At 40.8% G+C, this 26,074-nt stretch overlaps 1 protein-coding gene and 1 long non-coding RNA gene across 2 annotated transcripts in view; one reads left to right on the top strand and one right to left on the bottom strand.

The window, feature by feature from the left end:
• The window catches only part of LOC132406925 (B-cadherin-like), a 53,844-nt gene extending 52,639 nt beyond the window's left edge, over positions 1-1,205 (bottom strand). Inside the window, exons 1-2 of the mRNA XM_059993058.1 lie at positions 1,019-1,205; positions 646-745 (exon numbers count right to left, since the gene is read on the bottom strand). Coding sequence (XP_059849041.1) covers positions 646-745; positions 1,019-1,069 — 151 coding nt within the window. The 5' untranslated portion in view covers positions 1,070-1,205. The remainder of the gene's footprint in view (positions 1-645; positions 746-1,018) is intronic.
• A 191-nt stretch (positions 1,206-1,396) lies between these two features.
• Positions 1,397-14,731, top strand: LOC132406926 (uncharacterized). The gene is made up of 3 exons (XR_009516313.1): positions 1,397-6,950; positions 8,426-8,552; positions 14,388-14,731. It is a non-coding gene; the product is annotated as an uncharacterized LOC132406926 (long non-coding RNA).
• The last annotated feature ends 11,343 nt before the right edge of the window (positions 14,732-26,074 follow it).

Genomic DNA, 26,074 nt, shown 5'->3' with positions numbered 1-26,074 from the left:
GATTGCTCAAGCGACAGAAGTCCAACTCATGGAAAGCTATGCATTTCAGTAGGAAACATCCCTTATATGAAATAACTTTACAATAAAATGTAAGACTTTTCCAAGAGTAGGTGGAGTCTGTTTTTGAGATTGGAATGGCATCCATTTTGTATCAGCTTGTATATTATAGAATGACATACCTGTTCCGGAATCAAGACAAAAAATCGACTGAAAACAGGCCACCAAACTATTCACAGTTCTTAACTAATCTGGAACAGATGTTTTGAATTTGGTCACAAGATACACAGCGATAATTCGCAGATATCCTGAATTTCCTGTAGAACGTAACCGAGAAAGACATATACACCTGCAGAACCGAAAGTGTTGTATCCGTCCACCGCGTAGAGAGGAACGGTGATCGCCAAACTTTCACTATGCAATTCTGTGACTTCCGCATTGAAAAGGTAACGTCTTTGTACCCCTCCGATATCAGAGCCCCTCTTTTGCAGTTCGCATCACTCCCCGGATAATTTACATCCTTTCCCGCCAGATCTCCCGTCCCTGCGAGTTGCAGTCTGAGCCCTTTCCTGCGTAAAACTCGCTCTGCCTTTCCCGCTCACCCGGCGTTATTCCCTGAAGAGACCCGGGTGCTTTCCTCGTTCTCACCTCTGCCAAGTACTTGACCCACCGCCAGAGACGCCACCTCGAACACGTAGGAGTCTTTACCGAACCCCTCGCATCGTTGTGAACCTTCGCCACCGCAAACCTGTCGGACAGAGTCGTTCCATGTTAGATCACGAGAAGCGAGGCTTTCCGCGTACAGTTTATCCCCAAGCCCGTCTAATCCATCTGGATCAATCCCCCTCTCGAGAATCTCGGTTTGACATTGCATTGAAAAGGTGGGTGACGGGAAACCAGAAGCCGGTGTTGGGGTAGGAGTGACCCACCCACACCTGGCGATCCGAGCGGATAAAAGCAAGAGCTCGCCGCGGCATCTCGGAGGAGTTGCAGACGATCAGTGTCGGGGACCGCGGCTCACCTGCAGCAGGAAGGCGAAGATTCCCAGGCAGGAGAAGATGAAATTACTCATCGGAGCCCAGAGATTGTCCACGGATCCGTGTTGTGCCCGATCTCTGTTTTATTTGCGTGTCTCTCTCCGCTTTCGCTGCTCTGTTCCTCGCCCCGCTGCTGCTTAACCCAGACTTCCTCTTCTGATAAACATTCGGTAATTCTTCAACTTTAGGAGGCGTTTCTCTCTGTCCAGGTGCTTTTCCGCCCGCCGATTATTGGCTGCTGTCCGGATGTTCGCTTCCAATTTTGGGCAGACGATTACCTGGCGACAGGTGAGAGGGCTGCCAGTGCCGCCCTGTCAGGTAAAGCCCCCACCTCCGGCTTCCCGAACGCAGGCGCGAACCGTGCGCTCCACTGGAAGGACTCTGGATAACGGGATCTCTGTCCGAGGAAATCTCACCGGAACTCCCGGAATCGATAAAAGAGATCGAAACACTGGATCGTGTCGGGGCGGGGCCCATTTAAAGTCGCTCTGAAAATCATTGCTGTTAACGTGAACAGATCAAATTTCCACCAATAACGACACAACGACTGTAAGATCATAAATGATCATAATCAGTTTACAGCTTCAACCTGCCGAATCCATACGGACTGCATTGGCGTAAGGCGATTTTTGTTTACAGTACCGAGACCAACACACCCCCACCTTTACCGAAGCGGCAGCGTTCAGCATTCAGACTGTGAGTTGTGTCTTCACTCAGCTGAAGTGCCTTTGCGGTCAGATGCCTTGTTCTTTCTGTTTGAATCCAAATGGCTAACAAACTGGTGATTGCTTCCCATATTTCACCAGGCCGACTGTAGAATTTAATCTTCTCTACCCAAATGTATCCATCCCATGCTTATCACTGGTAGGCGTGTATGTATAGAAATCCCCGCTTTTGCCACAATCTGTCACGCATCAACTTTTCAAAAGTCTAAAGTGTCAGAAAGTTCCTGCTGGCATTTCTGGCTTCCAATTCTACCTTCCCCTGAAGGTCAGAAACCATGGATTTGTGATCTATAGACAATTCATTGAACAAACAGTTTGTTGCTTTCAGATACTTATTCAGATCCTTCCTTCATGGTTTTAAGGTGACTGGCCATGTTAATCATTCTTCTTCAGCAATCCTGGATATTCCAGGATGACTCATTCCTGCGGCAGTTCGTGAAGATTGGAGTGTGACTGATGAGGCCATTTTGGGGCAGGTGGATAGATTGAGATTTGGGTGACTTCCCACTTTTTGTGCTTGTTCTCCTGGTGCTTCTGCCAGAGAGACATGAGACATTTGATTCCTCTGGTTAGTTTTGCATTAGGGATCTTCAGAGGCAGTAAGGATGATGTGTTTGCCCCCAAGAACATGACTAATGCATTCTGTTCATCTTCCTTGAAATGTCTTTGAAATATCCTTGAAAGCTAATGGCATGTTGGCCTTCATAACAAGGGGAGTTGAGTATAGGAGCAAAGAGGTCCTTCTGCAGTTGTACAGGGCCTTGTGAGACCACACCTGGAGTATTGTGTTCAGTTTTGGTCTCCAAATTTGAGGAAGGACATTCTTGCTATTAAGGGAGTGCAGCGTAGGTTCACGAGGTTGATTCCCAGGATGATGGGACTGCCATAGGCTGAAAGATTGGAGCGACTGGGCTTGTATACACTGGAATTTAGAAGGGTGAGAGGAGATCTGATTGAAACATATAAGATTATTAAGGGATTGGACACGCTAGAGGCAGGAAATATGTTTCTGATGTTGTGGGAGTCCAGAACCAGAGGCCACAGTTTAAGAATAAGGGGTAGGCCATTTAGAATGGAGTTGAGGAAAAACTTTTTCACCAGAGAGTTGTGGATCTATGGAATGCTCTGCCCCAGAAGGCAGTGGAGGCCAATTCTCTGGATGCTTTCAAGAAAGAGTTAGATGGAGCTCTTAAAGATAATGGAGTCAAGGGATATGGGGAGAGGGCAGGAACGGGGTACTGATTGTGGATGAGCAGCTTGATCACATTGAATGGCGGTGCTGGCTCAAAGGGCCAAATGGCCTACTCCTGCACCTACTGTCTATTGCTTATTGTCTATCTTGCCAAGATGGAGGTCAGAATAATGCCATTTTTGGGGGGGGGGGGTCTGTGGGGAGCTACATAGAAGCTGCAGCCCACTCAGTTAAGCAAGTTGCATGTGATCTCCACCTTGAAATTGACATTGGTTGGTTGGTGGACTTAAAGCATTTTGGAGAAGGGGCCTTAACAGTACATCTCTGAGGCTTGAGATGCCTATTGTAAATTATTCATGTCTCTGTGGCAGGGGAATAGAGATTATAACTCAGGCTTGAAAAAGGGTCTCAGCCCAAAATGTTGACTCCTTGTTTATTTCCATAGATGCTGCATGACCTGCTGAGTTCCTCCAGCATTTTGTGTGTTGCTTTGGGTTTCCAGCATCTGCAGACTTTCTCATGTTTAGAGATGAGAACTCTTTAGTTGACCACAAACTTGGTACTGCATTTGAGGACTTTTTATTCTCAGACACCCAAAGGCTGTGCTGGTACACTGACTACAATAAGACCATAAGACATAGGAGCAGAATTAAGCCATTTGACCCATCAAGTCTGCTCCACAATTCCATCATGGCTGATCCCGGATCTCATTCGACCCCATACACCTGCCTTCTCATCATATCCTTTGATGCCCTGACTGATCAAGAAACTAGCAACTTCCTATAATATTATATGGTCAGGTATTTTTTTCTCTTTTCTTTTTCACCAACCAGCTCATTTTGGTAGTGGGGATAGATTTTTTTTAATAAAGTACAATCATTCTACTTTATTTCATTTCATAATTCAATCTTTCTTTCTACGTGATTGATTTGGAATATGGGATTCTGTGATCATATTACTGTGATTTAAATGTGATGTAATTTGTATTACTTGTATCCTTATGAACTTTGTATTTATATCCATGCAATTTATACAATATTAATAAAAAATATTGAAAGAGGAAACTATCAACTTCTGCCTGAAAATGGAGGGCTTATCCTCCACCGTAGTCTGTGGCAGAGCATTCCACAGATTCACTACTCTTTAGCTAAAAAAAACCCTCCTTACATTATCTCTGTTCTAAAGGGTTGCCTCTCAATTTTGAGGCTGTGCCCTCTAGTTCTGGATACCCCCACCACAAGAAACCACCTCTCCACATCCACCCTATCAATTCCTTTCAACATTCAGTTGGTTTCAATGAGATCTCCCCGCATCCTTCTAAATTCCAGTGAGTACAGGCTGCCAAATGCTCCTCATATGTTAACCCCTATATTCCCGGAATCATTTGCTTTATTCCATTGGGATACTGATACATGTGAGTTATGCTTCTCCCTCTCAAGTTGCAGTATGAGTACAATCATATTATTTTATTTATTAAGTACCTCATTACAATTGTGTTATTACCTTATTTCATGCCTTTTCCAGCTCCCTTTGCAATCTCAGCCTCACATCTTGGCTACTATTTGAAGGCTATATATGATTCCCGTAATGATTTTTTTCACCCTTGCAATTTCTTAATTCCACCCACAAAGATTCAACATTCTTTGGCCCTGTGTCACCTCTTTCTAAAGATGTAATTCTATCTCTTACTAACAGAGCCACACCACCACCTATGCCATCCTGCCTGTCCTTTTGATACAAAGTATATCCTTTGATGTTAAACTCACAACTATGATCTTCTTTCAGCCACGACTCAGTGACGCCCACAATGTCACACCGACTAATCTCTAATTGTGCCACAAGTTTATCCACCATATTCCGAATGCTATATGCATTTAAGTATGCACTGTCAGCCCTGAATTTTGCTCTTCTGAATTTTGCCTCTGTGATATAATAGCAAATTATCATCATGAATGTTCAGCTTTGTTGAAAATTAGCTCCCAAGATATGAGAAATAGCCTATACATTGACAGATCTCATCTTGCACCTTTCTCAACAAGATTCAGTGCTTTGCCAATTTTTAATGAAAGGTCAGTTCCCTCATTCTGCAGTGCCCAAGTCAATGGCGACTTGGAACCTAACCCCTGAACTTTAAAATAATCAAGTATAGCAGCTCAGTAATGAGCGTGGGATCAAGATTGTCTTGGTTCTGGTGTGGCTGAATAGTTTCCCCATTCTTCTGTAGAGTAGTTTTAGTCCAAATAGAAGTTTGTTAGAGATGAGGTGCAGCATTGTGGTGAGCAAGATGGAGGGAAACATTGCATAAGATGGAAACAATTTTCGACTTGCAGACAGATATGAGGCGATGCTGCACAATCCCTCTCAGCTGACTGAGCCAAAAGTGATAGTGAGATCATAAAATGCTTATGTCTGATGTTACTCTGAATTTTCTTTACAGTCGATCCACAGCGAGGACCACATCTGCTATGCTCCTTAACAAATGAAATCCACATTACAATTTGGGAACAGCTCTTTGGCCACTGAGAGTTGGTGGTTGAAGAGGAGACGGATGCTGTAATATTTGTATGTCAAGGAGGATTGGGGAGTTAAGCAGGACAATACTCTCAACTGATTCCATGCTTTGCATAGCAGCTTCTATTTGCTTTTGACAAGATACCGTTTTCACCTTTGTGATTCACTTACCCTTCTTCCAATCAAGGGTATTGCATCTGGAGTTTGCAATGTGGTCTCCTCTACACTGGAGAAATCTATTACAAAATACTTTATGGAACACTTGCGTTCCCTGATATTCCTATTGCTTCTCACTTTAACCCTTGATCCCGCACCATCCTGGCCTATCAACCTGTACCTTCATGCTCTGTTACAATTAAATGCAAGGTTGAGCAACAGTGACTCATCTTTCATCTGGCCACACTACAGCTTTCCAGACTCAATGGTGTATTTTGCAACTTAAAATATTTTGATTTCTTTGTGTATTTGTCATCTATTTGTGACATTGACTTTGTTGTTTTTGTTCCCTTTTTTTCCCTTTTCTCCAGCCCAGTCTGCTGGGTGTGTCTTACTTAGCTGCATTCCTATATTGTTTTGTCTATGTTCTTACTTTCTAATTGTTTCCGTTCACTCATTGACCGGATAACCTTGTTCATATTAACTCATGATTACCGTGGTTTTACCTCATCAGACATATTCCCCCTACCCCCACACCATTCCTGTGACTTAACAAGCTTCATTTCTCTCCTACACGAGGAAATCTGCAGATGCTGGAAATTCAAGCAACACACACAAGATGCTGGTGGAGCGCAGCATTTTCTCTCTCTCTGCCCATCACTCTGCCTGTTCTCCATCTATCTCTGGTGCTTCCCTCCCCCTTTCTTTCTCCCTAGGCCTCCTGTCCCATGATCCTTTCCCTTCTCTAGCTCTGTATCCCTTTTGCCAACCACCTTTCCAGCTCTTAGCTTCATCCCACCCCCTTTGGTCTTCTATCATTTCACATTTCCCCCTCCCCCTCCTACTTTCAAATCTCTTACTATCTTTCCTTTCAGTTAGTCCTGACGAAGTGTCTCGGCCCAAAACGTCAACATTGCTTCTTCCTATAGATGCTGCCTGGCCTGCTGCATTCCACCAGCATTTTGTGTCATTTCTCTCCGACCCACTTCTGACAAAAACTCATCAACAAGAAACAGATGTAAACTGACCTGCTGGGTATTTCTGCATTTTTAGACATTCAGTCCAAGCTGATTCAGCAATCAAGTGGCAGCCAATGAGGGGAGTTACACATAGGAGTGAAAATCCTACATTGTTGTGAGTTTACTGAAACCCATCTGCTGACCTCTAGGAAATTATTTGGGGGAATTTCTTTGGCATGTTTTTGCATCACATTAGTAACAGAGTTAATATTTCATTAATAGTTCAGCACTTTGAGACATCCACTCAACAACTGTGTCTCTCTTTTACAGCCTAGCAGGAAAGGCCTGGAGTGGGAACTAAATGATGAGGGAGGTTAGTCATTATGATTCATATCTATGTGTTTTACCATTTGGTCCTTGTTAGAGCCACTAAAGCATTGAAAGAAGCCAAGTTATGGCAGATGTTTACAGTGTTAATATCTGATTGTAGCAAGCAACAGTTACAGTCAATCGAACAAAACCCAGCAATCTTTCTATTTAACACTGTCATTTGCTGCGGGACTTTTTGTTTAATGAAGTATTAGCTTTAGCCTCAGTACTTTACTAAGTAATGACGAGGACTCCATTGAACATAAGAATCTGCTCTACCAGTTAAGAAATTCCCACCTCATCTTTCACAGACACCATTTTCCTCCATTCATGTTCATATTCATCAATCTATTGATTACCATTTTAAATGCAATGACTGACCATCTATGATGCTCTAGAGTAGAGAATTCCATATATCTAACCCTCTTTAGAGAATCCTCCTCATTCCAGTCCTTTTAACTTAGAACTGTGAGTCCCTAACTGGCAAATAGCCATCCTGCATTTTCCAGGCCAAGCATTTAAGAATGTCCTATTTTCTTAGAGTCAAACAGCTCAGAAATAGCCCTTGCTGAAAGTACCATTTACCCTCATCATATTTTATTCTCCTTATCAACTCTTGCCAGGTTCTATCACTGACCTATATACAAGGAGCCATTTACCATATCAGTTCACCTCCCAACCCATGTTTCCGTGGGATGAGGGAGGAAACAGGAACATGCAGAGGAAACCCAAGTGGATGCAGCGAGAACGTGCAAACCCTACATAGACAGTTCACAATTGAACTGGTTCAATGTGAGGTGCAGGACACCAGTTCTACTAATTCACCTTGAGAATAGTAGCCTATTCTGTCCATTATCTCCTCGCATGAAATAACTGCTATCCCAGCAACCCATCTGGTCCCTCCATTGCAACTATATCAATTTTTTAAGAAATGATGCCATACCTGACGAATAATCCAGGTCTATCCTAGAGACAGCATCTTTTGTCTCTAAATCCTCTTACAGAGCACATAATTTTTGTTTTCATACCTGCCAGCTACATCATAATTGGCCTTCAGAGCCTCGTATACAAGGCTACCCTGATCCCTTTCAATATCAAATTTTCCTGATCTCTTATTTATTTAAAAATTACTCAGCATTGTTCATTAAACTGAAGTGGAAAACTTCATGATCTTTCCACAATATACTTCTATTTTCTCTGTCTGTTTAATTCCCCTTGGCGTCCCCTTGCTCATCATCACCATTCACAGTCCTGCTTAATTTTGTGATATCAGCAATTTTGGAAATAATACATTTGTAATATCCTCCATTCCATGAACCAGAATCAAGTTTAATATCATTGGTGTATCTTGTGTAATATGTAAATAAGCTGTGCAAAAAAAGCGCAAAAATAAAGGTGGTGTACATGGTTTCTGTGGTGAACTACATATACCTGTCTGGACATGCCTCCTGCTGACTGCTCCTGTGACTCCTCCCACAGACCCCGGTATAAAGGCGATTGAGGTCTGAGCCCGGCCTCTCAGTCTCCAGGATGTAGTATGGTGGTCACTCACTGCTGGTTCCTTCTTCCAGTCAATAAAAGCCGATATCTCGCCTTACGTCTCAGAGTGAGTTATTGATGGTGCATCAGTTTCATCATCCATTCAGAAATCTGATGGTGGTGGGAAAGAAGCTCCTCCTAAAACCTTGAGTGTGTGTCAGGCTCTTTTACCTCCTCCTGGATGGTAGCAATGAGATGACGGCACGGCCTGGGAGAATCGGTCCTTAATGATGGATGCCGCCTTTTTGAGGCACCACCTTTCGAAGATGTCCTCAGTGCTGGGAAGGCTAGTGCCCATGATGGAGCTGGCTGAGTTTAGAACTTCCTGCAGCCTTTTTTTTTAATCCCTGGGCTGTGGCCCCTCCATACCAGATAGTGATGCATGCAGCCAGTTAGAATTATCTCCGTGGTAAATCTGTCGAAATTTGCTAGAATCTTTGGGTGAAGTATAGTGGCTGTTACGCCTTCCTTATAACTGCATTAATATTTTTGGTCCTTGATAGATAGTCAGAGATGTTGACACTCAGGAACTTGTATTCTAACCTCCTGAAAACTCAAATGCACCACATGCATTGTTGGTGCCATTTATTCTTCAAGGTAACTCAAACTCCAGTGGCTATTCGAAAATGATTTCCCTTTCATCTGTAGATGCACAATGATTCATCATATTTTTGTCCCTAAGTATCATGGTATGACACCCTTCATTATCAACTCCAGCATTATATTTTCCAAATTGCAGTATCAGGCTGATGGATCAGTAGGGTCTCTTTTATCTTCCTCTATCCTTCCTCAAGAGTAGGATCCAATCTACGGAAACCATTCTGGAATCTGTAGAAGATAAGCAGAGTATCGATTATCTTTACAGGCACAGTTTTCAAAACTAAGACATAGATCAGAAACACAAGGGATTCTGCAGATACTAGAAGTCTGGAGTAACACACACAAAATGCTGGAGGAACTCAGCAGGTCAGGCAGCATCTATGGAAAAGAATGAACAGTTGATGTTTTGGGCCGAGACCCTTCATCAGGACTGGTAATAAACATTGACGAAGCCAGAATAAGAAGGTGAGGAGAGGGGAAGGAGTACAAGCTAGAAGATGATAGGTGAAGACAGGCGGGTGGCGGAAGGGATGATGAAGTAAGAAGATGGGAGGTGATAGGTGGAAAATGTAAAGGGCTGGAGAGAAAGGAATCTGACGGAGAGGAGACTGGACCATAGGAGAATGGAATCAGAAAGTCTATGAGATTTTTCAGTTATAGGACTCATTACATCCATACCACCTTTTCTTAAACTCATACTAGATTCTATTATTTCCTTAAATGCACAAAATGACTTGCTTCCTAATATTATTAAGTCATTACACACCAGTGCAACTTCAGATCTGTTCGATGTCCAAGTCTTCAATCTTTATTTTATTGTCACCAAACAATTGAAACTAGAGCGTACAATCATCACAGTGATATTTGTTTCTGTGCTTCGCGCTCCCTGAAGTACAAATCACAGTAAATATAATAAAATTTTAAATTATAAATCATAATTAAAAAATGGAAAAGGGAAAGTATGGTAGGTCCAGATATTTGGAAGATACATCCCAGATCCGGGTCAGGATCTGTTCAGCAGACTTATCACAGTTGGAAAGAAGCTGTTCCCAAATCTGGCCGTGCGAATCTCCAAGCTCCTGAACCTTCTCCCGGAGGGAAGAGGGTCAAAAAGTGTGTTGGCTGGGTGGGTCGTGACCTTGATTATCCTGGCAGCACTGCTCCGACAGCGTGCGGTGTAAAGTGAGTCCAAGGATGGAAGATTGGTTTGTGCGATGTGCTGGGCTACGTTCATGATCTTCTGCAGCTTCTTCCAGTCTTGGACAGGACAACTTCCATACCAGGTTGTAATGCACCCTAGAAGAATGATTTCTACGGTGTACCTATAAAAATTAGTGAGGGCTTTAGGGGACAGGCCAAATTTCTTCAGCTTTCTCAGGAAGTAAAGGCGCTGGTGGGTCTTCTTGGCAGTGGACTCTGCCAGGAGACATGAAACCAACCGGGACATCAGCTGCATGTACCTCGGACTGGGTATTTTACAAAAGGTTCCTTATGATTACATGGGGAATTCAATGCCTTTGATTGGAAAATCCTACAAAAGTTAGTGGATTCGCCCCAGTATATCACGGGTAAAACCCTCCCAACCACTGAGCACATCGACATGAAACAATGTTGTAGAAAAGCAGTATCCATCATCAAAGATCCTCACCACTGAGGCTAGGCCCGTTTCTCGCCGCAGCCATCAGGTAGAAGGTAACGGAGCCTCAGGACTTGCATGACCAGGTTCAAGAACAGTTACTGCCCCTCAACCATTAGGCTCTTGAACAAAATGGGATAACTATATTCATTCTACTTCTGCTGTTCCCTCAACCGATGGTCTCACTTTAAGGACTTGTTATTTATCTTGCCATTTATTTATATTTGCATTTGCACAATTTGTTGTCCATTGATCCTGTTTACAGTTACTGTTCTATAGATTTGTTAAGTATGCCCATAGAAAAAGAATCTTGGGGTTATATATGGTGATGTGTATGTTCTCTGATAATAAATGTTACTTTGAACTTTGAGTAAGTGGGCAGAAAAATTGAACTCAGCTAATCAGGGTTAAAATGTCAAAGCAGTTTTTTTCACATCAATATACAAATTTCTTCCCCAGTATGATAAAGCTTTTTAATAAACAAAATATTCCAAATGTGATAAATAGATTATTTTGTCATGCAAGCTAATCAATGAGTGGTGATTGAGTTAAGGAACAGACCGATCACAATCCAACAAAAACAGAGCCGGATTGAAAGATCATTCTTGTTTCTTATGAGAATGTCAGCACCATTTTAACAATGTAAATAACATTCCATACTGATTTTCAAGCATTTATGCGCAGATATTTTTATTTCAATGGAACTGTATCCCTTGGAACTGATCCTGGTGTTAGGTGCATGCTCTGTAGTAGACTGACATTAAGTTGTTCTAGTTGTACAGAGTCTATCTTGCTTCTGCTGATGAACACTGAATGAAAGCTGTGTCTTCTTCTAATGCTTGAACTAGATTTTATGTTCAATTATTTTGTCAGACCAGCTTTCAAGCTTAGCAAAGGGAACTGATTTTGCATGTGACTGAATTCTTATTGAGGTCAATCTGTCTGTACACAATGACCTCTAGCAAGATATCTAAGGTTTCCAAACAGGTTTGTTGATCACCTAAACAAAAGTAGTTAGGGGAGAGCTTAATGTCTACTTTCATTTGGTAATATTTAAAAAGCGACAATATTTGGCTCTGTTAACTTGCTGAGGTTTACTAAGGAGTAAAACTGCCATACAATAAAATTATCAGTGCAACTATAACTTATGAACCTATAGACAGAACTTATGGAGAAATTAGTTCCCCTCACTCTTTATTTTGCAAAGCGCTTAGTTCGTCTTGCAACGTGTTCGGAGACCTTCTGTTCTCCAAGGCAAAATGAGCAGACTGGGGTCAGATTACAGAGTGGGATAAGAGAATCAGGCAAGTTCCTCAGCTGGAGTACAAGAAATAATCTTGGGTGTTTTCTTTGGCATATTTTTACACCACATTGGCAAGAGATATTATTTAATTCGAAGTTCAGCACTCAACAAATGCTTTTTTTTTCAATTTTTTTTATTGATTTTCATATATACATATAAAAAAAACATAACATAATAATGAGTAAATTATGAATACAATAGACTTGAAATCACGTTGATAATAAGATAACAATGTCCTATTAAACATCAGCAGAAAAAGAAATACCTTAATCAATCAAGCCCATATGATTATATATGAAAAAAAAACAAAAATAACCATTAAAAGAGAAAAAAAATTTGAAAATATGTGAAAAAAAGTATATATTAAGAAAAATAAAACTCTAAACTAAACTAACATGGGCAATAATAACAGTTTACAAGTATATGATAGTGTCAAAAAACTCCAGAACTCCATACCTGAACATGAATAAGCAGAAAGAAGGTCTGGAAAAGGCCAAATTAATTCATATGAAAATGTCGAATAAACGGTCTCCAAGTTTCTTCAAATTTAATTGATGAGTCAAAAATAGTGCTTCTAATTTTTTCCAGGCTCAGATAAGAAATAGTTTGAGAAAGCCATTGAAACGTGGTAGGAGGATTTACTTCTTTCCAATTTTGTAATATAGACCTTCTGGCCATTAATGTTACAAAAGCAATCATTCGTCTGATTGAAGGGGAAAACTGATTACCATCTTCATTTGGTATGCCAAAATTTGCAGTAATAAAATGAGGTTGTAAATCTATATTCCAAATTGAGGAAATAGTAGTAAATATGTCCTTCCAGTAATTATGTAAAATGGGACATGACCAAAACATATGGGTCAATGAGGCCACTTCTGAATGACATCTGTCACATTGAGGGTTAATATGAGAATAGAATCGAGCAAGTTTATCTTTAGACATATGAGCTCTATGTACAATTTTAAATTGTATTAAAGCATGTTTAGCACATATAGAAGAAGAATTAACCATTTGCAAAATTTTTTCCCATTTATCTGTTGATATATTATATCAAAGTTCTTTTTCCCATTCTTGTTTAATTCTAACTGATATTTCTGGTTGTATCTTCATAATCATATTATAAATAAAAGCTACTAATCCCTTCTGACAAGGATTTAAGGTAAAAATCAAATCTGTAAAGTCCACCAAAGTTGAATTAGGAAAAGATGGTAAAACTTTATGTAAGAAATTTCTAATTTGTAAATATCTGAAAAAATTAGATTTAGGTAATTCAAATTTGTTGGAAAGTTGGTCAAATGACATCAAAGTATCTTCAAAAAAGAGATCACGAAAACATTTTATACCTTTCCTTTTCCATATGTTAAAAGCTTGATCTGTCCAAGAGGGTTTGAAAAAGAAATTAAGTAAGATAGGGCTATCAAGAACAAAGTTTTTCAAAGTAAAAAACTTACGAAATTGAAACCAAATTCGTAATGTATGTTTAATAACAGGATTAGATATTTGTTTATTAAATTTAACTAAATCAGCAGGAAGACAAGAACCAAGAACAGAGAATAGAGAATATCCCTTTACCTCATTACATTCCAAATTTACCCACTGTGGGCACAGTGGTGAATCCAAATCTAGTTTCCAATACATTAAATTATGAATATTATTTGCCCAATAATAAAATCTAAAGTTAGGTAAAGCTAAACCACCATCTTTTTTAGATTTTTGTAATTGCTTTTTACTTAACCTAGGGTTTTTATTTTGCCACACAAATGAGGAAATTTTTGAATCAATGTTATCAAAAAAAGATTTAGAAATAAAAACTGGTAAGGCTTGAAATAAGTATAAAAATTTCGGTAAAAAGCACTCAACAAATGCTAGTCTTTCTGACGCAGGAAAGACCTGGAGTGGGAGATTAGCCATTATGATTCATATTTATGAGTTTTTGATCTAAGTTAGCAAGTCTTGGTAAACTCAACAAGTTAAATTGGAATAAAAATACTTTAATTTGTTGAACTTCAGGTCAATGATGAATTTGAAGGCTTAACCAAGCGTGAGTATCAAGGATTGGTTGAATTGAGTGGTAGACATGCAGAGTTCAAAACTAGTTGATATTCAAAATGATATACAACTTCAGTCCCAATTTCAATGCAAAGAAAATGGAACCATCGTTCTTCAAACAAGTGTGCTCAGCTGTGTCATTTCAACCATGTCTAAATATGCTATTCACCATGTCCTTACACACTTTGACCACAGAACATGAACATCCTTGTCTGTAGTAAAATACTTAAAGTTGCAGGAACAGATAACAATAACAATTATTTTGGAAGCTCTGTGTAAGATTAACTAAATTATGGAATTATTTTTTTCTCCAGTGCTGGGTTTCAGCAGAGGCTCCAAAGACTTTATTTATAATAGATGAAGCCTTCAAGACGAATAGCACATCGGTAGTGTCGATGAGGAGTCGCAATGAGTCTACACGGAGAGCAAAGCTATGTAACTTTAAGAGCCAGTTTTCAGTTGTGCAATCTTTTTAGATGAATTCTATATAATTGACGGTACATTCTGACAAGTTCAAAAAGCTGAAAGATTGCTTATAATGGTCGTAGCATGGCTTAAGAACCCATGTAAAAAGTAACGCAAAACGATTGTCTTGATATTTTTCCAAACCTTTTTATTCTATACACACCTGTTTTTTTTCTCTCTATTGGCACTTGTAGGCCACAGATGTGCTGTTGAGGAGGTGAGGGGCACTTACTCGAACCAGGCATTTTCAAACAAGAAAAAATGCTCTGAGGAAGGCTCTTCTCCACTATAAACCATGTTTCAGAAACACGTTGCAGATCAGAAGCTTGTTGCTCAGGGAAGTGAATCTGTGGGTTTCAGAGAATTGACTCTTAAAGTAGTTAGAGCCACAATTTCAACATCTTGTACACTGTGCACCTTAAATAGGATTGAGTATGTTTGATCTCACCTTCAAAATTAACATTGAATCATGTTTCATCTGCTCTATAACCATCCCATGGCAGATTTCTCAACATTGCTATCCTACTTCCATATCCCACTACTGATTCTCTAATCATTGTCACACTCTGCTATTTGTGGGAGCTTGCTGTGCACACATTAACTTCTACTTTTCTTAAATTACAACAATGTATAATTTATAAGTAGTCCCTTGGTGGTGAAACACTAAACATCTGTTGTCACCACTTAAATGTACAAGTGCATGTCTATTATTTTGAAAAACTACTTACTTTTAATTTCCTGAGATCTTAACAGTAAACAAATCTGACCCCTCGAAACTGGAACAGGAATGTAAATACCAGCTCACCTTGACAGCTTTATTTTTCAATGGCTGACAGGCCTTTTGGCCCATCAGGTGTATTGGTGAACTGTTACTTTCAGTTATTTAATAAATCCCCACCTTAGAGAGAGGACATCGAGGAAAATGCCGGAGATGCTAAAAGATGAAACTGAAACCTGAAAACACTAGAAATACTCAACAGTTCGTGCAACACCTCAGAAGAGAGAAGGAAAACTAACATTTCACATCCATGAGGTTTAGTTGTTCACGAGTCTGTGACATAAATGCAGTTTGTTTCTTCACCGTTAGTGAGTAATCTTCTGAGAATTTCAAGCATTTTCTGTTTTTAGTCTCAGGTCCTAAACCCCCTCATGTCTCCAACCTCAGATTAAGAATGTTCGTCCTATTGCCTTGTCAAGGTAACAATGTGCAGAAGCAAAGAGCTGAATCAGATAAACCACCAGCCTTTGCTGATATTGGAGAGTTGTATCAGCTTATACCCATTAGGTGTTTAACATCACACCTAATAGAAGAACATTTCTGCCAAGGTATTCATGTCAAAGCATGACAGCCCAAATAGTTAGACATTTAAATCTGTGGTTTACTCCAAGTAATGACTAAATATATGCTTGAGTGATTGGATAATATGGTTTATGGTTATATGGTTTATATTGGGCTGAGTGTGGGTCAGTGGGACTAGGTGAGAGTAAGCGTTTGGCACGGACTAGAAGGGCCAAGATGGCCTGTTTCCGTGCTGTAATTGTTATATGGTTATATGGTTTATATAATGCTCTAACTTCCATGTACTAAAATTGGCTTCATTTAAGATGAAGCATTTTTACATGGTTCTGCACAGAAGAAGATGTAATAGAATATAGTAGATAACTGGAAATGTCAATATTATGAACAACTGGAAGTTGTTTAATTTAAAATGGAAAAGTACCAACTAACACGAACCAATAATACTGAGTAGATTGCTAAAAACAAACACTGGATGGAAGAGTAAGTGTAAAATTGTTTCAGCAGAGTGTACTATGGAGGGAATTGGCTTGCAAAATGATCCCAAGACATGGGAACACACAAAAACTTAGAAGAAACAATGGATAATAAAGCTTAGTGGAGGAATAGCTACATAGAAAGATGGAAAATTAAATATAGGGAGCTCAACGAATAAAGAGGAAGATAACATCAAAACAAAGGCAGATTTCTTGACAGTGCAGTGTGAGGTCGGTGCAAACATGCACCCGAGATAATGCTGAAGAGCTCAGTGAGAGGCCAATGCATGCACAGACAAGTCAAGGCAGCACACATCAGACAGAGAGCTTTCAGAGACTCGATAAACACAAGAGATTCTGCAGATGCTGGAAATCTTAAGCAACATACATAAAATGCTGGAGAAATTCCGCCAGTGAGGCTGCATCTATGGAGGGGAATAAATAGTCAACATTTTAGGTGAGACCCTTCATCAGGACTGTCTGAGTTCCAGCAGAACTTTGTGTGTGTTTCCAAAGACTTTATATCACTGCTGATGATATTTGAAGAACCTTTGTGTGTGTGTTTATGTGTGTGTAAGACAGGAATATTTACTCAAAGTAAATATCCAGAGAGATCTTGGCTCCATGAAAGTGGCCTTGCAAATTGATAGATTGGTAAAAAAAGTATTTGACATAGTTTACTTGATTAGTTCAGGCACTGAGTTCAAGAGTCAGGAAGTTGCATTGTAGCTTTAGGAAACTTTGATTAGGCCACATCTGGAGTATTGCATTCAGTTTTAATGCCTCAATATTGAATGGATTGTGGAGGCTTTTGCAAGGGTGCACAATGGGTTTACCAGGATGCTACCTGGATTAGAGATCAGCTGCTGAAACGGAAGGTTGGTCAGACTAGGGTCGTTCTCTCTCGAGTGGCTGTAGCTAAGGGGAGATCTGATAGAAGGTTATAAAATTATGAGAGGCATAGATATAGTTAACAGCTCGTATCTTTTTCCCAGGATTGCAATGTCTAATACTAGAGCATTTGCATTTATGGTGAGGGATGAGAATCCAGAAGAGTTGTAAGAACTGTGTTTTATTTTTCCACAGTGTGGTGGGTACCGGGAAAGTGCTGCCAGGGTGGTGATGGGGGCAGATATGATGGAGGTTTGATCTTCTGTTAGATAGGCATGTCAAAATGCAGAGAGTGGAAGGATATGGATCATATGTAGGCGAAAGGGATTAAGTTATTTAGGCATCATTAACAATAAACTCCGCCATCGTCCATCATTCCTGATTGGTTAGTCCTCAAGCTGACCCATCTTGCTTACAATCGACTTCCAGTTCATACTTAGAGCGAGACCTTTGCCTTTGTACAAATTATTTTTCTCAAGTTTTATTTCAATGGCCCTTCCCAAAAACCATTGTTGTGGCACAGTAGCTTTGTGCCGTCAAAGTCAATTCTAGATATCATTAGCTTAATTAGTTCACAATAACATTGTGGAACATTCTGTTCCTGTGCTGTACTGTTCTTTAACCCATGGTCTACGAATAGAGGATGTATGCCAAGGCTAACAATTTCCATCCTCTCAATAACTCCAGGCAAAGTCAACAAGGGAAAGAGGAGTCCAGTGGGAAACAAAAGAAAAACACAGCATTGTCTGCACTTGGATCTTTTCAATGTTCTCCACACAAAGGTTGTTCCTGATCTCCTTCCTCCGTGTCAGCTTCTGGAAACAGTCCTATATCCCTTTACTCCAACGTACACAAATCCATCCGTCTCGGTTTTGAACTAACTCAGTGACTGTACCTCCACAGCTCGAGAATTCCAAAGATTCACTGTCCTATGTGTAGAAATTTCTGCTCATTTCAGTCCTTAATGGTACAACTCTTATTGTAACTCTGTGAATCCTGGTTCGAGATTCATCAGCCAGGGGAAGTATCCTCACTGCAATCAACCTGCCAGGCTCTGTAAGTTTCAATGAGATTGCCTCTCATTCTTCTGGACTCACATGTCCAGGGTACTCAGTCTCACCTTATACTGGAAACCCACCATCCACTGCACTCCCTCCATAGCAAGTATCAGGTAAGGAGATCAAACAGATAACAATCCTCCAGATGAGATCTCACCAAGACCCATCATAATTATAGTAAGGTATCTTCACTCCTTTTCTCAATGCCTCTAACAATAAACACACAGTGTAGATCACTACATCTCCATAGCACGTTGTGAGGTTTAAGAAATGCTAAAAAAAAATACAAGTATAAATACCAGCTCCTTGGCTGATCCTGTCCCAGTGATGATTTGCTTGCCTCATTGATTGAAACGTCACTCCAGGGCCTTGACCTGGAAATCTACACCCGGTGGCCACTTTATTCAGTACAGAAGATAATTAATAAAGGAGTCACTGAGTGTAAACTGACACTTCTGGGTGAGACCTCGAAACTGTACAGGGAATTTCAGAGACTAGTAAGGGTTCTGCTTGATCTGGGTGGCTGTCTCACCTGGGCAGCAGAAGTTTCAGGTCAAATTGACAAGGCAGAGGGAACTGACTCTTAGTTCACCATTTCAACTTCAACTTTTGGCTTCCAGAAACTGGTACCAGCAATCAAATTCTCTTATAAAGGGAAATGGTGTGAGTTACAGAGGAAATACAGCACTTCCATGTGGTAACCACGCTAAAGGGTTTGAGGAACACAAGAGATTCTGCAGATGCTGCAAATCCAGAGTAATGTACACAAAATGCTGGAAGAATTCAGCAGGTCAGGCAGCATTTATGGAAAGAATGAAGAATAAAGAGTTGATGTATTGTGCTGAGACCCTTCATTGGGATACAATAATTACGTTCTCATCTGCGATCGCTCTTCAAATTCAAGTTCTTGATCAGAATGCAGTTGCTGAATTTAATCCTATTGATTCAATGTATTTATAAATGAATCATATTGACTTACTCAGCTTGAATACATTTTTCCACTTACACACAGTTTTCAATGAAATATCATGGCATTTAATGTGTAATAGAAGTGCAAAATGAACTAAGCACACAGAGTGGTGGTTACACACAGGCCAACAACAGGTAAGTGATAAGGATGACTGGGAGATCAAGGAACTAATTAAGCATAAATGTAATGTCATTCTGGATTGAAAGCTCCACTGTTCCTCAAGTTAAAAGAAACAGCTCTACTAGCATCTGAAGGCTGAGCTTCAATAGAAGAGTTGTGACGTAAACAGTGCAGGGGGAGTGAGTGAAAGAATGAGAGAGAAAGAGAGAGGGAGAGAAAGCAAGGCTCATCAAGTTGGTGATAATCACAACTTGCTAATTCTTCAGAGCTGTCAAGGTCAGCTATGGCCCAAATTCTTCAGCAGGCATCTTCAGAAACTGGAAAGAGACCATTATTGTGATCTCCATAAAATCCTCCAAATTTAATGGATGAAAAACTAATCAAGGTTTTGTGTTCCTTCCTGGCCATTATCTTCAGCATCCTGTGGTGAGGAAGGCAAATACAATGTTAGCATTCATTTCAAGAGGACCGGAATATCAAAGCAAGGATGTAATGTTGATACTTTATAAAGCACTGGTGAGGCCTCACTTGGAATATGTATTGTGAGCAGTTTTGTGCCCCTTATCTTTGAAAGGTTGTGCAGAACCTGGAGAGGGTTCAAAGGAGGTTCACAAAAATGATTCCAGGATTAAATGGCTTGTCATATGAAGAACATTTAATGGCTCTGGACCTGAATTCACTGTAATTTAGAAGAGTGATGGGTGACCTCATTGAAACCTATGAATGGTGAAAGGCCTTGATAGAGTAGATGTGGAGAGGATGTTTCCTATGGTGGGAGTGTCTAAGACCAGAGAGTACAAGCCAAAAAATAGAGGGGTGTCCTTTTAAAAGAATGAGGAGGAACTTATTTAGATAGAGAGGGTGGAATTCATTACCACAGGCAGCTGTGGAGGCCAAGTCTTTATGTATATTTAAGGCAGAGGTTGATAAATTCTGGATTGGTCAGGGCATGAAGGAATATGTGGGGGCGGGGAGATTGGTTCTGAGAGGAAAAATGGATCAGCCATGATGAAATGCCAGAGCAGACTCGATGGGCCAAATGACCTAATTCTGCTCCTATATCCATGGTCTTATCATGGCTCTACTTGCCCTCAGTTTGATTCTTCAATGTCTGACTGCTAAAACGGGTATTCTACACTCTGAGTTCTGTCACAGGAGGAGATTGCCAGGCGAATAGAGGAAAAATAAATCATGGATGTACTTCAACCTTGCATGAAAAGTTCCCTAATGACTCCTGGGAATCTCAAGCCCATGCCCTCTTGAAGAGGAGTGGATGATATTGAGAACCTTGAGAAGCTCATAATTATCCTCGTAAGGGTTGAAGAAGAAGCAAACCATTGCACAAACTCTCCGACTTGCTGGTCTAGTAGGCACTTCCTGTACCAAATGTGAAAATGTCTACCCTTTCCACCTTGGCTTTATCAGCCACTTTCAAACTGAGAGTGGAAGCTGATCATCATTGACCTGTAGGGACTGTAAAGGAAGAACTTGCCAACAACTTGGTTACCACTGCCCAGTTTGGGTTTTAGCAGGACCACTCAAGTGTAGAGCTCATCAGAGCTTTGGAGTAAATACAGACCAAAGAACTAGATTGTAGATGTGTGACATCGAGGCAGAATTAATTACATTCAGCATAAGGCAGCCTTGGTAAAACAAAAGGCTGATGGATGTCAAGAGGAAAACACTCCAGGAGTTGGATTCCCATCAACCATCATACCTTGTATAAAGGAGGGCGGTGGCAATGCTTTGAGGCTAATCATCTCAGTCCCAGCACATCATTGCAACAGTTCCCGAGGACAATGTGCCAGATCCAGGGTATCCTCAGCAGCTTCATCAATGAACCCCCTTCCATCACACAGTGAGAAGATTTCACAATGTTCAGTTCCATTTCCATACCCACAGCGGGGAAGAGCTATTCTACAAACAGGGACAGACACTTGGCTGGTGACTATCTACAGAAAATGAGAGGTTAATCCCTTGTCTTTGACAGTCAATAACATTAATGTTGCTGTCATTATCAACATCATGGGGCTCACCATTGACCAGAAACTCGACTGGAATCGCCACATAAACACCACAGCTATAAAAGGTCAGGGGCTGAGTATTCTGCAGTGAGTAATTATTCATTGTGGCCCCAAGACTTTGCACCATCTACAAGGCACAAATCAGGAGTGGGATGGAACGTTCCCACTTGCCTGGATGAGTGCAGTTCCAACAACACCCGGGAGCATCCAAAGCAAAGCGCCCCATATTGCTGATATTCCACTCTCTGGACTAAGCAGTCCCTCCCTCCACCAGTGTGTGCCATGTACAGAATGGGACTGGTACTCCTCTGAACAGCATTTGCAAAACCCACAACCTCTGCCACCAATAAAGTTAATGGCAGCAGTCATTTCCTTCTATCCTAACTGACAATGCCTTGCCTTCCCCTCACCTCGCCATTGCTGAATTAAGTTCTGAAGGTTGTTTCGCAGCATCACTCTGGAAATATCTTCATCAGGACTACTGTGATTCACTATTACCGTCTCAAGGGAAACTCACTACTGATAAAAGCTGGATTTTTTGGTGACATCTGTATCCTGGAAAATGAATAAACAAGAAGAATTCCAAGAAATCTAATGCAATCTAAACTGGAAAGTCGAACAAAATGCATGTTTCTGATGGTTGCGGGCAAGCCTTAGTGATTGCAGCTGCCAGCCTGCAAGTCTGGACTGAACTAATACCACACACTTACAAGAGTTCTGCATAGATCAAGTAGATTCAGAACACCTGCCCCAGCCACACAGAGCTGTTGGGAAACTGCCACAGACAGACTGAGTGAAATTAGTGCGAGTTTCCCATGCAGATTTAGACCAAGTAATGGTAGTTTTAAATTAATCTTAGAATTAGCAAAAGGGAAAGTTGAGGGCCTGCACTATGGCAAATATAAAGAGCACTTGTACCTCATATTATACTAGGTAATAAATGTAATCTTTGTTTTCTGTAACTCCAAAGAAACTGGCATAATTTTTAAACTCCTGGCCAGTAATTATGTATACTTTATCCTCGTTATATGTGTCTTCAGGCAATGTGGATTCCCAGTTATGCGGGTAACCTATTTCTACCAATGTCTCCTTATGTGCATCCAAAACTCACAGTTACATGAGGAGCACTGCTTTCCCGCCAATACAAGTCGTGTACGCATGCCTCACAGTCTCACTCCCGCCAGTCTCATATTTGTTTTGGCAAGGTGTGGATGTGTGAACTTGTGTTCTTAAACTTCTGTTGTTTTTACCTACGGTGCAGTGATTTTGTGCTTGAATTATTTAACTATGCCTCCTAAGTGTCCGGCGTCAAGTTCTGGGCCAACAGCCAAGTGGCAGAAAACTGCTTTAACACTTGATAAAAAGTTGGAATTTATCAACAGGGCCATGTCAGGTGAAGGTAACACAGCTCTGGGATGCTACTTCGACCTGGGTGAGTCCACGATCAGAAACATAACGACAAATGCTAAAAAGCAACTTGCAGAAATTTTTAAGGCTGCAGAACACTCGGCACAAATGGCGACGGACATGGACCCACGTTTAGAACATTTCAGTCCTTCCCTGAGGTCAAGCCTTCTTCCCTACAAGCAAATTGAAAAAGAAAAACAAAGCAAAGAAAAACAAAATGCTGCCAAGCAAAACAACCATCACCACTTCCTTCAAACTGGTGTCATCTGCTGCTGCCAGCAGTTCTGAGAGTTCTGTGAGTCTTCCTTCACCCCTTGCTGTCCTTGATGATCCTGACAACCCACAACCCTCCACCTCATTCACGTAAAGCTGCCCGTTACCACAACAACCACTCATCTCCCAGAGCCAACACACCTGCCACTGCTGGTGAGTACTGTACACCCTAGTATGTGAACTTTCTATGACTTATTATGTTGAATATTACCTTAAATTGATTAAATATAATACTGTTACGTACCCCGTAACTGGGTCACTTACCAGCAAAGATAGAGAGGTCAATTGAAGTCTGATGATACTATTTTTAACAGTATTTATTGATAAAAATACACAAAAATAATATCAGTGCAAACATACTGATAATATACGTCATCAATACTAAATCTAAAAGAGCGGGTATAATAATAATCAATAAGAAATAGCTCTATCGTTGTCTAGGGGATAATGTATTGTCCGATGGAAATATAAAAGTCACTTTAGTTCATTCAGGCTGCAGCCTTTGGTTGGAGAAAGACAGATTTTTAGAACTTGCCAGCTTTTCCTTTTTATGATGTCGATCCTTCGAGAGTTCCGTTCTTGTGGCCGGACACTTTTGGCCTCTCCTTTAGCTAAGCCTTCTTCCGTGTTGGGGCCCCAATTCCTAGGCAAGGGAAAGGACGCACGTGAGCCCCCCCACTGGCTGTCACTATTAAACGTTGTCACGGGATTTCTAGCGTTTCTCCTGGTGCGTCTGAAGGGGTTGTTCCCCAGACCCTCTTTTATCCTGACTCACGGGGTCTCAGATGTCAATCAGGTTGGGATGATGCAATCCCTCATCCAACCCCCCTCTGATCATTCCCTGAGGGCTTCCATGAAGTGCAGTACTCAATACACAATTCCGTCTCCAAGAGACAATGGCCGTTTCCCGTGGCTTTGTATCACTGAGGGGCCAGGACATTCCAAACCCCTTTGTGGATTCTGCGTGTCTCTCTCTCATTTCTTGGATCTCCTGACCTGAATTAATAGCAATCTTGCGATTCTCAAAAAGGAGGGGGTTACTTTGTACCCTTCGGCCCCTCAGAGTTGGGGCACAGGCGTAACAATACGAATCTTGCCTTGTGATACTGCTTTTGTGTCGTATTGGTATGAAAATGTGAATAAATTATGATTAAAGCATATTTAGGAAGACCTCCAGAACACATCCCTATTTTCTCAATTTACATAATTATTCACATTATGCGTCGACTGTGAGGAACGTACCTCCTGCATATAACGAGGATAGGGTGTAGGTGGGAGACATTGATTTTGTTGGTCAACAATAACAGCCACAACTTTACAATAGTAAAACTTCCCAAAACATTTCAGTGAAGCACCTACCAAACCAATATTGAATTGAATTAAGATTTGCATCCTATTTTATGATATTTCTGAACCGAATATCACCTAACCCCACTCCCTCATACCTACCTTCACCAATGGGCATCCATTCTCGCAACTCAAATTAATTGGATCACAAAACGATTTTCCTGATTCAGCAAGCTGACTGTCGGTCAGACAACTTTTTTCCCCTTCACTCCAATAGTCTCTTCAAAGAAAATGACAGAACACATAACTTTATTACTGTGCAAAGGTGTCCTTTTCCAAGCACCGCTCATGACATTGAGAATCCAGCTCACACTTTGAGAAGATAACATTGAAATATCAATGGATATTCAGAGAAAAACACGTTACCATTAGATTATTCCTTCAGCATGTGTCAAGGTGTATCAAGTAAAATTTGACATTTAGTTACATAATCAAGTGAAGCAAATAATTAAAGGCTTTGTCAAAGAGTCTGTTAAATATTTTAAGTATCAGCTTAAATGTGTAAAGTTCAGGGGAATGAATGCAGAACATAGGGCCCAGGTAGTGCAATTCCTGCATTTAGGGATTGCAGGAAGTCAGAAATGCCAGGATCCCAGAAGGTGCGATTGGAAGCAGGTGGGGTGAAGTGGAGATTCTGGATGAGGCTGGAATCAACAAGGGATGCTTGACAGCTGTGGCAGGGTTTGAATGCTATCACCTCCTACAAAGTTAAATCTAGTGACATAGGTGACAGAGAGCTTCGCTTCCGTCTGAACTTAATGCCTTCTCAGCTCGCTTTGACCAGCAGAACAGGAAGGAACCATCACACACCACTATGTCTCCTGATGATCCTTTGGGTTCTATATCCGAAGATAATGTGTGGGCTGCCTTTAAGAGCATGCATTCAAGGAAAGCATCCAATCAGGGCGGAGTACTGGCTGGTGCATTGACAGATATCTTCAACCTCTTGTGAAGGCAGGATGGGCTACCCACCTCCTTTAAATAGGCTTCAGTCGTACCGGTTTCCAGGAAGAGTGACATAACCTGCCTTAATGACTTACAGTGGTATTAGAAAGTCTGTTAACCCCATGGAATTTTCTCTATTTCTGCATAAATGTGACCTAAACCATGATTAGATCTTCACATGTCCTAAGACTAGATAAAGAGAACCCAACTAGTTAAATAAATAACACAAAAATGCATTATACTTGTTCATTACAACACACACAAAATGCTGGAGGATCTCAGCAGACCAGGCAGCATCTATGGAGAAGAGTAAACAGTCGACATTTCAGGCCAAAGGGTCTCTTTTCCTAGATGCTGCCTGGCCTGCTGAGTTCCTCCAGCATTTTGGTTATGTTGCTCAGACTTCCAGCCTCTGCAAATTTTCTCTTGTTTATACTTGTTCATTAATTTATTGTGAAAATTATCCAATATTACATATATTTGTTGGAAGAAGTATGTGAACCTTTGATTTCAGTAATTGGTATGATCCCCTTGTATAGCGTTAAACAACCAAACGTTTCTGGTAACTGTTGATCAGTCCTGCACATCGGCTTGGGGGAGTTTTAGGCCATTCCTCCTTACAAAACTATTTTAACTCTGGGATTTGGTGGACTTCCTTGCAAGAACAACTTGCTTCAGGTCCTTCCATAACATTTCCGTAGGATTAAGGTCAGGACTTAGACTCGGCC

This window comes from Hypanus sabinus, chromosome 17 (assembly GCF_030144855.1).
Source record: "Hypanus sabinus isolate sHypSab1 chromosome 17, sHypSab1.hap1, whole genome shotgun sequence".
Lineage (NCBI taxonomy): Eukaryota > Metazoa > Chordata > Chondrichthyes > Myliobatiformes > Dasyatidae > Hypanus > Hypanus sabinus.
This window is presented reverse-complemented; position numbering and strand designations above follow the sequence as displayed.